This window comes from Phaenicophaeus curvirostris, chromosome 9 (assembly GCF_032191515.1).
Source record: "Phaenicophaeus curvirostris isolate KB17595 chromosome 9, BPBGC_Pcur_1.0, whole genome shotgun sequence".
Classification (NCBI taxonomy): domain Eukaryota; kingdom Metazoa; phylum Chordata; class Aves; order Cuculiformes; family Cuculidae; genus Phaenicophaeus; species Phaenicophaeus curvirostris.
The window spans coordinates 18,018,377-18,033,562 of record NC_091400.1 but is presented as its reverse complement, the minus strand read 5'-3'; the positions used below and the strand labels follow the sequence as shown (position 1 = coordinate 18,033,562).

The window sequence follows — 15,186 nt, the reverse complement described above, 5'->3', positions numbered from 1 at the left end:
ATTGTATTCATACCTACACTAACGAGAACAAAGACTTGGGCACATGAGGCAAGACAGGGCTGAGTGCATCAGGACAGAAGAGCGCAGGAAAACCTCAGTATTCCTGTTCCCTGGGTGCAGGACAGGCAGTTCTGGCTGTAATGCTTTGGTCTCTGCTCTGCACTGGGTCAGATCTGTGATCATACTGGTCTCCTCTGGTCTTAATAAACCATGAATCATGCATTTGAAAGAAGAGCCGTAGTCAAAATGGAATGTAGTGATTGTGTAACACCAACTCCTTCTCCAACGCTTCTCTCAGCGGGTTTACTGCAGGTCACACAAAGAACTATCACCCTTGTCTTTTCAATGCAGATATATAACACAAGTGATATACAATGCCTACCTCCATAGGTTTCATGGTAAATCTGCTCATTTGCCTGCAATGAAGTGTAGAACATTGTTAGATCTTAAAAATACAGCAGTGGCAACCAAAGCAAAGTTTATACATATAAATCAAAGAAAGGAGCTACTGTGATACGCACCCTTTTAAATCCTTCATGCATGAATGTGTCTCCTCCAGGCACTTCAGACTGAAGAATGGCGAGTCCTCGTCTTATGGCTTCCCTTTGGATAAGAAAAACAGGAAAAAATAATTTTAATAAGAGTTCTGTTTTGTTGAGATATTCCTGTACCACAGTTAGATTATACACCCTGTCAGTAGATTGCACAGAGTGCATACACACCAGCTAAAACATTGGTAAACCAAGGATTTTTCAAATAGCACAGTTTATCAGCCAAACACCCATGGGAGCACAAAATCAGATATATGATACATTATTAGGGCTAACAATTTTAAGGCGGCAATTCTGCCCCTGCTCCATCATTTTGGTATGCTGTCAGGCAGGATAAGATTGAATAAAGCAAATTCCAGACATTAAACTCTGACAAACTGCAGATGGAATGAGAATCTGAAAGCTTATGACCCTGTCATGAAAAGGAAACAAATAAAACTCCATATTCAATCAATCACCAGGACAGTTCAGATTAGGACTTTTCCATTATAAAGACAACGGCCAGAAGATAAGAGAATGGGATGAGTACTATGAGTATTTCCTATTCTAGACCAGGGACCACTCAGACTTCCTGGGGCACAGACTGCTCCCTGGTAAGAAATGGGCTTTGATGCCATTACTCCTGGAGCATAGCTTCTTGCTCCACAGGCACATACCTTTTAACCAAGAGGATTGCTCAGGGAAACTAATAATGTAATTGATCACTGATCAATAAAAGACCCTGATCATTAGCAAAGTTTCATATATTAATGGAACACAAATGAGGCAAAACCATAAAGCAAATATTCAACAGACAAGATGTAGGAAGTCCAAACATCAGCCCCAGATGCTATGGAGCATCCTCAGACTATCTTTTTCTTAAGAAGCATGTCACCAGGCTGTGCTAACCATCTCTGGCACAGGCGCTGTCTGAAGGCAGCCCAGGAGAGGGGTGTGAAAGCCTGGTGAGGTAGTGCTCCAGCACTGGGTACAACTGGCTGCTAGCATAAAGGTCAGGGCTTTGAGTCACTTCAAAGGGCACTGTGGGACTTTCATAGAGTCTTTTGATCATCAGCCTAGGGTCTGAGATCTTAAACAAAACCACCCTTATTTGGGTAGCTGGGGATAGAGAGAACATACATAAATCCTTGACTGGAAATGCAGTTCCTTCCCAAAATACCGTGATAAAGAACAGACAGTCCAGTGCCGCCTTTCTCTCATACGGCAGAAACCAAAACGGTAATGGGAGACCTAAAGGCTTTCTAAGCCCCCTTCCAATTGAAAATGGTGAAAAGGATTTTAGTTGGTGCCCAAGTTGGTGTCACAGCAAGAACCAAGACAGACCTCCAAAGTCTGGTCTGGGGCCAGTCACTGCATGAGAGAGTACGGAAAGTATTTTTGGATGAAAGCTGTGGGGATCACTTGCCTGTTTTCCGTTAGCTTCATGACTGTAGTGCCTCGTGAAGAAAAAACGATGAAGGACATCCGCAACATTGGACTGAAACAGAAGAACAAGCCAGACCCATGTCACTCACACACACACACATTACTTCAGCAGATTTTCATTTTCTTTGAGGCAGAGAATGAGAAAATAAGATATATACATAGAAAATTAAAATATCATCTTAAGAAAACTTTACCTTATGAACTTCTCAGCTAGGCTTTCCACAAAAGAGTAAATCTCAGTCCAATGATTTCTGACACTTCCAGACCTGCATACAAAACACGATTACATTAATCTTATTTCACAGCAAAATTCCTTGTTCCACTCTGAATTTTACTCCAAAGATGGTTACAGACACAAATTACATAGAGGCCTGTGGAGATGAGGCAGCTAACTCTTGTTGAGGTTTCTACAGCAGTTGTGCTGGAAGCTGTAACAGGAACCATCATGACAAAACCCACTGACTCAAAAGAAATAAAACCAGGTCTGAAATGGTTTACTATATAATTTTTAAACAAGTTCAGTAACCCTTTCATCTCCTTTAATTCCTTTTATAATTTAAAATATATTTTTTCTAGTTTAACTGATTTTATTTGATTTCACTAAGTCACTTGCTATCAGATTATTTATTTTTACAGACCACAGCTCTGCCCTTACAGACACAGAAAGTCTTACCTGAGCTTCTATTCTCCCAGAATGCATGGGATAACATTTCCATTAGTTACTGTTTGTTTTAAAAGACAAAGATTTTAAAGTAATCCAGAAGGGAAAGGCAGTACTTTTAGCTAATTTGCTGGACCAGCATTCTGTAGAGTCAATCCCTGGCTCCATTACAGATGTCTTGTGAAAACTTGGGCAACTTAGTTACATGAACAAACTTACACATTCGTGCCACCATTCCCAATATATAAAACTGCATTACTGGCTATCTCTGGCTTTTTTTCTGCTTAGTCTCATGGACCCCGTCAGTCTGGTGGAATTCAGACCTCAAAAAAAAAGCCTTGCATGCATTAACTGTACTGTAAATAATAGACAATTTCTACCATGTGGGTCTATATTATAGACTTCCAAGGCTACAAACCACAAGAAGTCAATAGTGTTAAAAGCCCTCCCTAGGACTGTAATGTTTATGAAAGAACGGCTCTTTGTTTTCTCTGCCAGGCAAACTCTTGTATCAGGTGTCTTAGGCAGGAAGGATTGCAGGGGCTTCAATGCAGAAGCAAAAGATTTCTGAAATTTAACTACTACAAAGCAGTAGCTTTCCTTTAACTGCCATTAGACATTTTCTGGTGTGAATGTATAAAAAGAGTGAGAAAATGATCCCATATTACAACTGGCAGTTTTACTGTGGACTCTCCAAGCGGCTCTGTGACAGCCACTCCTGCCCCTGTACATCAGGACATACTGGCATTCAGAAGCTCACGTGTGCTGGTGGAATGGAGATGAGAAAAGGAAAAGTGACAAGGACCAAGAGGAGATCCCTGGAGCACAGAAGCTAAAATAAGCTTGCTCACATAACCCTGTGCTTTCACACTGCTTTTCTGGAGAACTGGTGATTAATTTGCAGAACAAACTGGTTATCAAAGAACGAAGAGACTGCCAGGCACTGACAGAGGGCAACAAAGCACTGAGGACTGCTCAAACCAAGGGTCTGGATCCTCTGCAGTCTAATTTGCATATGCTACACAATAACATGTTTATACATTTGTAAACAGTGCCAATGAAAGGTGCTAGCACTATTAGCAAATGAGCCCTTTTCTCATCATTAAAAACTAATCCATACCAACATGGGTTACGTACTTTAAAGACTACTTTTCCAAAAGGGATCTGAGGCAGTTCAACACCTATAATTCTCCAAGACTTCTCAGAAAATCCCAGGCTAAATCTCTACACAAAATCAGAGATTTTCCTAGAATCTCTGCAAGATGCATTTATAGCTGTGGGGTTTTTTTTGTTTGGTTTTTTTGGTTTTTTTTAAAATTCTTCACCCCCCTGGAGTTCACACTCAGTTTCATTCTTAGCTTGCCATCCCACTTAAATCCAGTTCCCGCAATTTCCAATGGAATCACTTTCCCACATAGAGTAGTCACAATTTTTTACTTGGAAAAAGACTGATCTATTTTAGATGAGGTATCAAATTTCTAGTGCCAGCTGCAGAGGCACTGATGCAACCCCAGAATGCAAGCAGCAACAGGTTTTATTTATAACAGTAACAAATCACCATTTCCAGTCCCTTGCCCCCTTCCTCCCCACTTCCTTACCTATCTCTCACACAAAGAACAGCTTGGTAAAATAGCCCAGAAAGTGAAAATTCAAGAAAACAAGCCTCTAGTGGTAGAAAAACATGAAAACTTTTAAAGTGAAAATGCACAGATAATGTTAATACCGTGCACTCCCATGTACTCTGACTATAAGGAAACACCCATTGTTGGAAACGAAATAGCCAGTGAGGCTAAGAATGGGCTGTAATAAATCTATAGATGCCCACCTTTGAAAACCTAAGGAGGTCTCTGTCATGGACTAGTCATCTTGGGAAGTGTACTGTGCTCTCCAAGTGCCTGGTTTTACATCACTGAGCTACAATCCTGCTAGGCTGAAGCACTTCAGCATGGCAGTAGGTCTCCTTCTCCCCGAGAAGGAATTCTGCACCAAGTGTGAAAGTCTCAATCTATCATCTGGGAAGCGTCAAAGCCTGATAGAAATACTAGCAAGAAAATGTTAGTTCCAAAATTGCATATAAGGAGTAGCAGTGAAGTGGTCAGCACTTCATCACTTTTCCCAGCACACTCCTCCAAGCCCCCGCTGCAAATGAAGCACAAATACCCCCAATGTCAGGCACGTTAAACCTCACAAACATCAGTGGAGGTGGCCTGGTTTATAGAGGAACCTGATTTCCCATCCCTCACACCCAAGCTTGCCAGTAAATATCCCCATTTGTAAAGTATTTTCATTTGCTGTTTCACATATATGTTTTAGAGGCTTCTGGAATTTGGCTCGATAGCTTCATCTGTTGCCCCAGAGCACTGACCCCACACAACCAGTAACAGCAGTTTTCACAGCAGATTAAACAAAACATTTAAACAATTAAATGTTTGCTAAACTATAGACTAAGTTGTCAAATGCTGTCAAATATTATTCCTAACACTAACAAATAGAAGCTTCCCAAAACTATTGAAAATACTGAGGCATTTCACTGCTTTTAGGATCTTGTCTTTCACGCTGCAAAATAGTTCATGCTGCGGCAAAAGCGAAACTGCTGTGCTTCATGGCTGGATTAGACTAGGAGGTTTTTTTGTCTTTGTTTCCCATGGCAAGTGGGGTGCTCCAAGCATACTCTAAAGTCTTTTCTGACCACAGCCAATGCTTGAAAGTCATATTCATTTTTAATAACTCCACACTTACCAAGCCTAGAGAAAGCACATGGTCTTTTAGTGATGCTCTATATCACAGGTTATACTTGGACATCCACACAGCATGATATTCACAGCACTTTTGGTGCTTTTGCTGCTTCCCTCAGAATCTTACAGCAACCAAGACCAAAATCCTGTTAATCAGTGTATCTGTGCTAATAGGAGCTTCAGACAAAGCTAGCATGTCGTCCCAAAGTTCCATCAGTAAATAACCACAGATTCCTTGCCTGGCCTGTTTGACCACCAAATTATACATTCCTGTAAGATTTCAGAGGAACTGTGGAGACTTCCGAATAAAGAGGAAAAAAAATAAATGAAACCCAGAAAAGATCAGTGCTGCGCAGAAAAAGTACTGCACATGTGAGTCACACTTGTCAACCCTCACCAGTAACTAGGAGAAGCCATTGAGAAGTGATGAAGTCAGGGATTCCTACATATCCCACTGTGGAGTTTCGTACCAGTGGACGCACCAAGGCAGCACTGTGGCTGCCTGCAAAGATAAGGCTATGTTACAGTCAGATTTATCTTGTTGACTCACACCTTACAGAGTTCCTGCTTTCAGCCATAAGCTACCTGGTTCAACTCCTTACATCAAAACAGCCATGGTCAACCAGCAGAACCCTAGGATTCCTCCTTCTACTCTCCCCACTGAAGAAGCTCAGAGAGCTTGATATTCTCTGCAAAGTACCAAGCCCCACAAGCTGAAGAACTCTGTGGATAGTGACCCACACCTTAAAAACAGTTTGTGTGCCTTTCTGAGTCAAGTGGGATGACGAGGTTTCAACCCTCAGAGGTTACATAATTCTCACAGTGAAGGAAAACACAAAGCAATAAACAGCTGCTGTGGGCAGCTGGAGTACTGCAGAAAATACTTCAGGGCCCATTTCTGCTGTCAGTTCTGCTGGAGTGAACCTGGAATGGGTCCAGAGAAATAGCAGAATTTTCCCACATTCATACCTATACAACTGGGATCACGATTAGGCCCAAACAAAGTGAAAAAAAGACCAGGAGCCATTTGTTGTGAGTGTGCTCACCACTCCATGAGCTCTCTTCCCATTACACACAAGACAAAGAGAAGAGTCAGCAAACCACAACATAGGAAGGAATGTGCTCCCGGCCTCGCTGGGACTCAGCTCAGAGAAGCAGCTGCTGCTGCTGCAGCTCCCGCTTCTACTGTTCTCCCAAATTTCACATTGCTACCGCTTGATGGAAGGGGAAAAGAGGAGGTCAGTGAGTATTTCTGGGGGTGGAAGGAAGTGATGTGATTGCAAGGCTTGATTCTGCTCCTGCTTACTTTGGAGTGACTCCTCCTAGCTCAGCAGAGCTGTCAGTCAGTATAAAAGCGGTGACCACATTGGAATCCTATCTGCCTCAATCTGTGGGACTTCACTGCTGTTTGAGAAGACAACCAAGTGTAAGACAGGCTGGAAATCTCCTTCCTAACAGGCTCCCAGAGGGAGTAGAAGCTAGAGCCCAGAGGAATCAAGCAACACAATCTTGGCATATAGGGTGTTACTTTCAGGCAAGTTAAATCAGCAGGCAAAAACCAAGGAGGGTCAGTTGAAGCTGTCTGTCCTAGGACACACGGGACTCACAGTACAGCTCAATTCACTGTCAGGAGCCTATGTAGATAAACCCAGTATAATGTGTATCAGACCTACAGCTTAGCAGTGAAAGTTAATACCCCAGCACTGCCCAAACAACAAATACTTTTATTACCACATGTACACAGAGAGGAGGCAGCAGGGCCCAAAGTCTTTCCTCGCTGCTGAAAGTGAGAAAGTGAAACCCCTGAAGACAGAGAGTTGGTCTTTGTGCTAATTCCCTGTCCCGGCACATTTGCCTCTATTATAGACTAGCTGAAGGCAGTAATTCCAGAGATCCGAGAGCAAGAAACAGACTCATTATTACTGGTGCTGAGTTCAGTCTGAGTATGGTGTCAGGGGAGTACAATACCCATTGATTTTTCAGGTCCCTGTAAGTCTCAAGCTAATGGTGGTCCTGTATATAAGCCTACTGCTCAGAAATGTGGCACTTTTGTTATTTGGAGGGCTCTTTGTACCCACAACCACATCGTAGACAACAGAATTCTTGCACAAGGCTAATAATGGCTCTGCAATAAAAGCAGACCCTGGGGCATCTAGTTTGTTGTGGTTTCAGACATGCACATGCATGTTCATCCACCCCCGCTGCTCCCTTCCGAGCCAGCAGAGCATTCAAATTGACAAGAATCCTCCTCTCCCAAACAAGGAAGGGACCTTGACTGGGTGATTCATCCAGGCAAGGAAGGACTAGTTTATATTATCTGCCCCAATGGCAATTAGAAACACTAGCAGAGACAGCCATTCTGAGACAGCCCTCACTTCAAAGTATTTGTAATGTTACTGGATAAGACAAGGACTGGAATAGGGAGGGGAAGATGGAGAGAAGTGACTAGGAAACGAGTCCTAGGCCGGCACTTCGAGCACAGAGCCCGAAGTACTCAAATCCAAAAGGTTTCATGACCAAACCCATTAATTTTATAGATAGCTTTTCTCCCTTTTCTACTGACAAAATCTGCAGCAACGTTACTGACTCCTGTAAGTCAGTCCTCAAAACATTGGCCATTGCTTCTACAATAATCCACAAGTCCTATTCAGCTGGTGCTATAGCTCTTGCTACATACCCAGCCAGCAAAGCAGGGAAGTGAAATTCAGAAGTCAGGCTCAGACTGCATCCAACCACTTAAGATCTCCCTGTAAAGCTCCAGGGCTGCTCTGAGCAGCATCAGGGCTGGAAGACCCACTCTCAGCATCCTAGTCCTCTTCAGCACAACAGAGGGAGCTAAGTCGAGCGCTTAACTCCAGTCATGCTCCAGCAAGGTGTAAATGATGACCAAGAGCAGGGAGATAGAGCCCTTGTACAGTTAATAACTCCCAGGAGGCAACGTATCTTCTTCACACTTGAGATGAAAAAGTTCAGCCCTACAACACCTCATACCAACTCAAATTGCAATTCACACCAGCGTTTGGTCTGCAAGCTCAAACAAAAGTAATGAAACTCTCAATCAGTGAACACACACAAACCCAAATCCTAGGTCAGTAGGAATCTTATGGCTTACTTCCTTGGCTCAAGCCCCAAATAAATCAGATTTAGTTACATGCATAAATAGACTGCAAATGACAAGCTGCCATGGTTCTTTCTTCCCGTTAACTGTACATGTTTTATGTCAAATAACCACCACCCATTAGCTTTGCCTTGTGCTTAAAAAGAATTTTTTTCTTGGGGGAGAGGGGAGGAGAATCGATTTTCCTAAATATTTTTTCCTGCCAAAAGGCAAATCCAGCAGAGGAATATCAGACAAAATAGAAATAAATAAAACCTGGTTCCAATAACATAGGTATGTCTGAAGCTGAACAAAAGTTTGCTTTGGAACATTCCAAGCAATTATACCTGGTTGTAAGAAAATCACAGCACTGGCTTCGATATAACCACAACAAAGAAAGATACAAAGACAAAATGCCAATAGATTATGTTTCAAAAACAATAAAGATACTGCTTTTCATACTTGGAGAGTACAAGAGGTGTCATGTAGATGATGTGGTTACATTACAGGGGAAGGGAAAGTCAGACAGAAAAGGAGGAAGGCAGACACAACCATCTTTAAATATATGTGTACGGTAATCAATGCCATCTAAGGAACTTTATTCAGACAATAAGTCCTCTCAATCTCAATAGGCAGTTGATCTGTATCAGGTCCTACGTCTTACTGAAGTCTGGCTGCAGTAGGTAGATATTCTTGCTTACAGAAAAAGGGAGTGCAGCAGTGTTTTAAGTCTGTCAATATGAGCTTTTCAAGTGCAATTAAAGTAGGTGTCAGAACATGTGTGCGTTCAGGCACTCTGCCAGCAGTCCAATCTCCAGCCACGACAACGATGTTAGCTGCACTCTTCTCATACACTGCGTGAAACCAGCACACAGAACAACATCAGATCTCTTGATCTGCACTATCTTTAGTGCAGAGAGAGAAGCTGCAGAAGTTCCCACAGGTGCAGCTCCATCCTAACACTCATACTGGAACTATGTAGACACCGGAAAAAAGGTGGAGGGATACACTGAGTGCCTAAGGCAAAACATACTTGCTTTCACCAGTACTTGCAATTCATGAGTGTTAAATTCATACAAATAATTGACAAGGAAATCATGCCAAAACACAAAACGTGTTTACAGAACTCTTCTTTGCTTGCTTAAAGTACGGAATATTGTGAAAAAAACAAGGCACGTGGAAATCAGCAATTCATTACAGTTGCCTTAAAATAATGAAAGCTAGCATAGAATAGCAGCTACTGAAATGTAAATTTTTTTCTGATAGCTTTTTGGCTTGAAGTTTCAACCTCTTTCAAATCCAACACTTCCCTCCCCCCAAAAAGCTGGATTTTAAAAGAGGAAATTTTTTTCGGGGAGGGGGGGAAGGTGGGGAAGGAAGGGGAGCTGGGACAGAGGCACAGACCCAAACGCCAAAAGCAAAAAGAAGATGGGAAAGAGTTGCTAATTTTCAATCTGATCAGAGGTTGTGCTCTTCTCCACCAGCTTCCTACCAGTAACATTCACCTTTGGAGTGAGGTTTGCTGAGTTTAAAGGGAGGCAGCTGGAAAACATAACAAGCAAAAATGCTTAACTGGCCACATTGTACTGATGTCTTCACCAAATTTGTAGTTCGCTGGGATGTTCTTGGCAGTACAGGAGATAAAGCAAAACTCATGTGAAAGGCAATATTGTTGTGGGCCCAAGAGACAGGAGTACCATGAATAGGGATCACCCAGAAGTTCAGGGAGAAGATGAAGAGTGGAGAAAGGGTAGTTTGGTAAGCTCCACCTCAAACATTTAGAATCGCTGCTCTAAAAGTAAATCAGCCAGTGCCTTACTCAAGACAGCTGCACTTCCTTGGTCCATGCTGTGGAAAAAAGAAAACATTTTCATAAGGCTGTGAAGCCCATTTTTACTCAAAACATAAAGAATTTCTTAGCAAACACGCAAGCAGGAAAAATGAGAAAATACTTTCAACTATCTCACATTCTCTTTCCTCCCCAGTTCCCATCCTGTCCTGAAGTCAAAAAAATAATCAAAAAAATTTCTTCACACTTGGTAAATACAAAATACAGATAGCTCTGCAGCTCAGATCTGCCATGTCAAGCATCGTCAGGAGCAAATATTTATGGCTGTTATAAAACCTTACTTTCAAAGGGCTTCTATTTGTTGCACTAATAAACAATCATAATGCTGATACCAGACACTGTTATAATTGGAAAACACTAGAGGTCAGACATCCTTTCTGATGTGCAAGTGCATTTCAATATGCTTAGAAAAACCAGCTGGATGTTAACAGTGAAGCAGGGATTAAATCAGATTATTTACACACTCAAGCATGAGGATGTCACTATAAGGCCTGAATAGTCATGCAATCAAATCCATAAGAGGACCTGTCCTCAGCAGTTTGGGATAGGACTGATACAAGTTCATCACACACCTGGACAACTGAAGCAAATGAATCAACCAACACAAAGGAGAAGCACTCCTCTGTCCATTATGTTTGCCTTAAGATCTACGCTTAATGGTAAAGATGAGATCTTTGATATTGCATGTGATTTATCTAACCACATGCCATAGGAGAGATGAGTATGCCAGCTGCACTGTATGCTGCCTTACTTCATGCAGAGGGAGTGACTGCAAACAGAAAAAATTGTGCTGCTTCAGTATGACAATTTAAAGTCTTCCACTACACCACCAAATAAGCTCAAGCCTGTCTAACTCAAAGTATGGCACACAGACAGCACAAGATTGCAGGATCTAGGCAGCTGCCTCTGCAGCTGCAAATGTCCAGTTCTCATAGCTTCAAGAGATTTGCTCATTTAAGCATTCCCAGAGACAAGGCAGTCCTAATGTGGCTCTGGCACGGACAAACAGTCCTAAGGAGGATGGTGGCAGGTCTCCCTCCCACAGATGCGGTTTTCCCTTTCTCCATGCCAGCTTCTTGGACACTCAAGGCTTAATTCCACTGCTCTGATCTGGCCTATCCCATGGAGCTAGCATAAGACATCAACTACAGGCAGATAAAAACTAAGAAATGACCAAGTTTCTTTTCCTAATTGGCAGAATACATATTATACCAATAACTTCACCAGAAGATGATCTTCTCCATCTGATGCTTGTTGCCAGCAGGATTAAATCTCCACAGACTTTGCCCAGAAGAAAGAAAAATCATATTCCACTAGTCATTGCAGTAACATAGCGCTTACATGCGTAAGGAGGAAGGTTTGCTGTCTTCTTCCAGTTTGCCTCCTAGTGACATGAAATTACATCTTTCTATTGGGAACCAAAGCAATGCAGATTTAAAGTCATTTGGGTTCATCCTGCCTGACTTCGGAGACAGGGCCTGTCATTCAGCTGAAGAGCGCTATAGGGTCACAGGATTAATGTCTGGAGTTTTCACAGAGCCAATGTTTCAATTCCATTGTTAGACAGCTACTTCAGACTGAATGGATCTAACTCCAGGCGGGCAAGGCATCAATGAAGGCAGGCAATCCTCAGGCCTGTGAGGATACCCTGAGGTGTATAGGACTGGGTTTTGAAAGGGATTCTCCCGTTAGAAGTTAAAGCCAGAATTCTTCCCAGATATGGATCCCAGTATGGATCCAATTCTGAAGAAAGTGTCAATCACATTTTCAGATTTGGCCAAATGCTTCCGACTAGCTTCCTGCCTTCTCCATACCAGGAATACGGTGATTCTTCTCAGCACTAATGGATTATCCGGTTCCCTCCTGACAAACTGTCCCAAGATCCAGAGTCTATCTACTCAGTCAATCCTCCTTGCCTCCATAAAGCCTCCTATGCTGTGTCAAATGTCACAGTATACAGCTGGGACTAAATACCCTCTCAGCCAGCACCCCACCCTCCCCAAGTACCACGTGCATTTGTTTACAGCAGGAAGGCAGCACAGAACTTATGGTTCCTCAGATCTAGCACTAATAGTCCACCATATGGACCGCAATGCAATCTCATTGAGGACAAAGGCAGGTTTGCCACCACACCGACACTGACTCAATAGGAGCAGAGATGGATTCTAAAACTACTTAGGGCCCAGGTAACTTTTACTGAAGCTTTTTACAAAAGATCTCTTCTTTCAGCCTCTCAAATGCTATAAAAACTCAGTTTGTGACTGAAGCCAAGGAGAATTTTCCCACTGGAACCAACATGCATGACTTATACTTAAACCATAATGAGATCCAGCCTTCAGTGGGACAACATACTGATCGCACCCGAGCCAAGATACAAGACCTGTAGCCTGATAGAGCAAAATGTGTCATTTCACATCCACAATGCTGAAGAGGAAAATAGCACTGCAGAAGATTGATACCATTCCACAGAGAGAACCCACACTGCTATAACCAACATTCACTGTTACAGGGAATTCAATACAGGAAGTGAGCGTAACAACAGTACCAGCCACTTCTTGGAATCCTGAAAAAAATTAATTTGAGAACTAACACTAGCACCCACAGAGCTCCTTCTAGGCACAAAGGTTTCTTCAGGAACAAGTTCGTAGTGAAAGAAAAGAAAACAATGACCACATAGCGTGCTAGCGTGTCTTTTAGAAAGGCAGAATGCCTATGGTCTTCAGATCTTCTTGCTCTAAAAAGAGAATTGCTACTTAAGGACACTTTTTTCTTCTTGAGTATGGGAATACAGTGGTTCCTAAGTGAAGGTGGCTCTTTGCCACATGCAGGCTGTGCAGAAGACCTGATGGACTGAACAGTTCTCCAAACCAGGCAACTGCACAATGCAGCCGTTGTATCTGGCTTATCGATAACTATCACAAAGAAAAGGCTTCAGTCTTTCATAATACCATATCATATATGAAACCCAGGATATACTAGATAACAGAACCATCACACTAAGTATATGTGAGAGACTAACAAATTATTCCTTGAATTTAACCCTTGGCTGTCAAGCCAGAGCAATACACCAGGAGAAACAGGAATTTGTGCCTTCTGAAAACATCTGTGGGTGCACCAGTTTACCACTCACTTTTCTAGTGCTTGCTATAACATGCCTAAGAATGTGAGCTTCACCATACCCTCTGGCCATACCTAAATTGGGCTAACATAGTATTAAAGAAAAGTAATTGCCAGCCTACTTTAACAGATGTAACTCAAACACAGGTTTGGGCAATTACAAAGAAGGTAAGTAGAAGCAAGTTTTATACAGCTGTATACAGCAAGCCTGTAAAAAGGTAATCACTACAGACAAACAATCCAGTCTTAAATCTTAGATTAAGCTGCTAAATCCCACAGGTGACACCTCAGCACTTGACACCAAATCCACGAGTGCTGGGGACACTGACCAACATTCCTCAAATTCAACACTCACAGCCCACGCGCTATAACCTGAAGGTGATCTGATTTCCCAAGTTTGCACATACAACTAACCCAGGATAAAGGCTCCACTGGGGAAACGTGCAAGTTTGTGGAGCAAAAATAAAGATCTTGCCCCACACATCACATTTGGCATCAGGGGACATGAGGGAAGGCACCCAGGGAGACGGGAGAAACAACGTCCCTGCTGCTGCGAGGAGGTATCGAAGGGTGAATAAACGATTTTAAAAGCGACTGTCACTTACTTATCCAGGATGAAGTAGAGATCAAAGGCACCGTGACAGGAGCGCTGCTCTTCTTGCTCTTCCTCCTCCTCCGGCCGGGCGCAGGAGGTCAGGCTCCCCATTGCCAGCAAGAAGCAGCACAAAAATGCTGCCTTCCCCACGCTGCTCCTGCAACTCGCCATCTTTTCCCTTCCTTAATTCCTCCTCCTCCCCCAGAGTCTCTCTCTCTCTCTCGCTGAAAACCTTACCGGCTCTTCGGAAGCACCAAAAGATGGGGGGGTGGGGGAATAAACACCAAGTTAAGGGTGCGAGGCGGGCCCCGCGGGCTCAGGGCAGCGCTGCCCGGCGGGCACCGGGCTGCAGGCTCAGGGCTGGGGGCTGAGCCCGGCGGGATGGAGCCCGGCCCCCCGTCCCCATGCCCCGCGGCCCGAGCGCCTCAGCCCCGTCCCGCGCCCACAGCAGCGGCGCCGCTCGCCAGGGCCAGGAGAGGGCAGAGGGAGGGGAGCGGGGGAGGGAGACAGGATCTTATGGAGGGGAAAGCTGAACCGGGACTTTCCTGTTCCGGGATACCGCAGCGGGAAAGGCGGCTGCGAGCCGGCGTCGACCTCAGGGACCGCTGCGCCCCGCGGGCACCGGGAGGGCGGGCCTCGCTCCATCCCCCCCGGCAACCGCAGCGGAAAGGGGAGCCCGGCCGAGGGGAAGCGCTTCGGGGCGTCGCTGCTCCCCTAACCCTCTCCCCGCCGCCCTATCCTGCCCCAGGTGGAAAAAAGTTGCTGTAGGAACGATGGGAGTAGTTGCAAAAACCTGTGGCAAACGCGGGGGGCTGGGGAGATACACGACGCGAGGGGCACTTGTGAAAAGAATGAGTTGTAGAATATGAGTGCAGTTAAAAAGGTTGGGTACTGCCTGGGGGTCGGCGTCAGGACAGCTTTTCACGGCTCTTTCATGCCACAGCGAACTGTTTCTTTTCCGTGGTAAAAAAAAAAAAAAGAAAAAAAAAAGGTTGGTTTACTAACAGTGGAGTCTGCACATATTTTGCAGGCAATGAGTAATGATGAAACGAAATCTCTTAATGGAGGCTTTGCACAGTAAAGCACGAGTGGACGAGGTGCTGAGGGACATGGTTTAGTGTTTGATAGGAATGGTTGGACTCGATGATCCGGTGGG

General features: G+C 43.9%; 1 protein-coding gene across 1 annotated transcript in view; it reads right to left on the bottom strand.

The window, feature by feature from the left end:
• Positions 1-14,492, bottom strand: part of ANTXRL (ANTXR like) — a 60,782-nt gene extending 46,290 nt beyond the window's left edge. The window contains exons 1-5 of the mRNA XM_069864345.1: positions 14,041-14,492; positions 2,171-2,242; positions 1,957-2,028; positions 522-603; positions 383-416 (exon numbers count right to left, since the gene is read on the bottom strand). Of these exons, the coding sequence (XP_069720446.1) occupies positions 383-416; positions 522-603; positions 1,957-2,028; positions 2,171-2,242; positions 14,041-14,201 (421 nt within the window). The 5' untranslated portion in view covers positions 14,202-14,492. The remainder of the gene's footprint in view (positions 1-382; positions 417-521; positions 604-1,956; positions 2,029-2,170; positions 2,243-14,040) is intronic.
• Between the last annotated feature and the right edge of the window lie 694 nt (positions 14,493-15,186).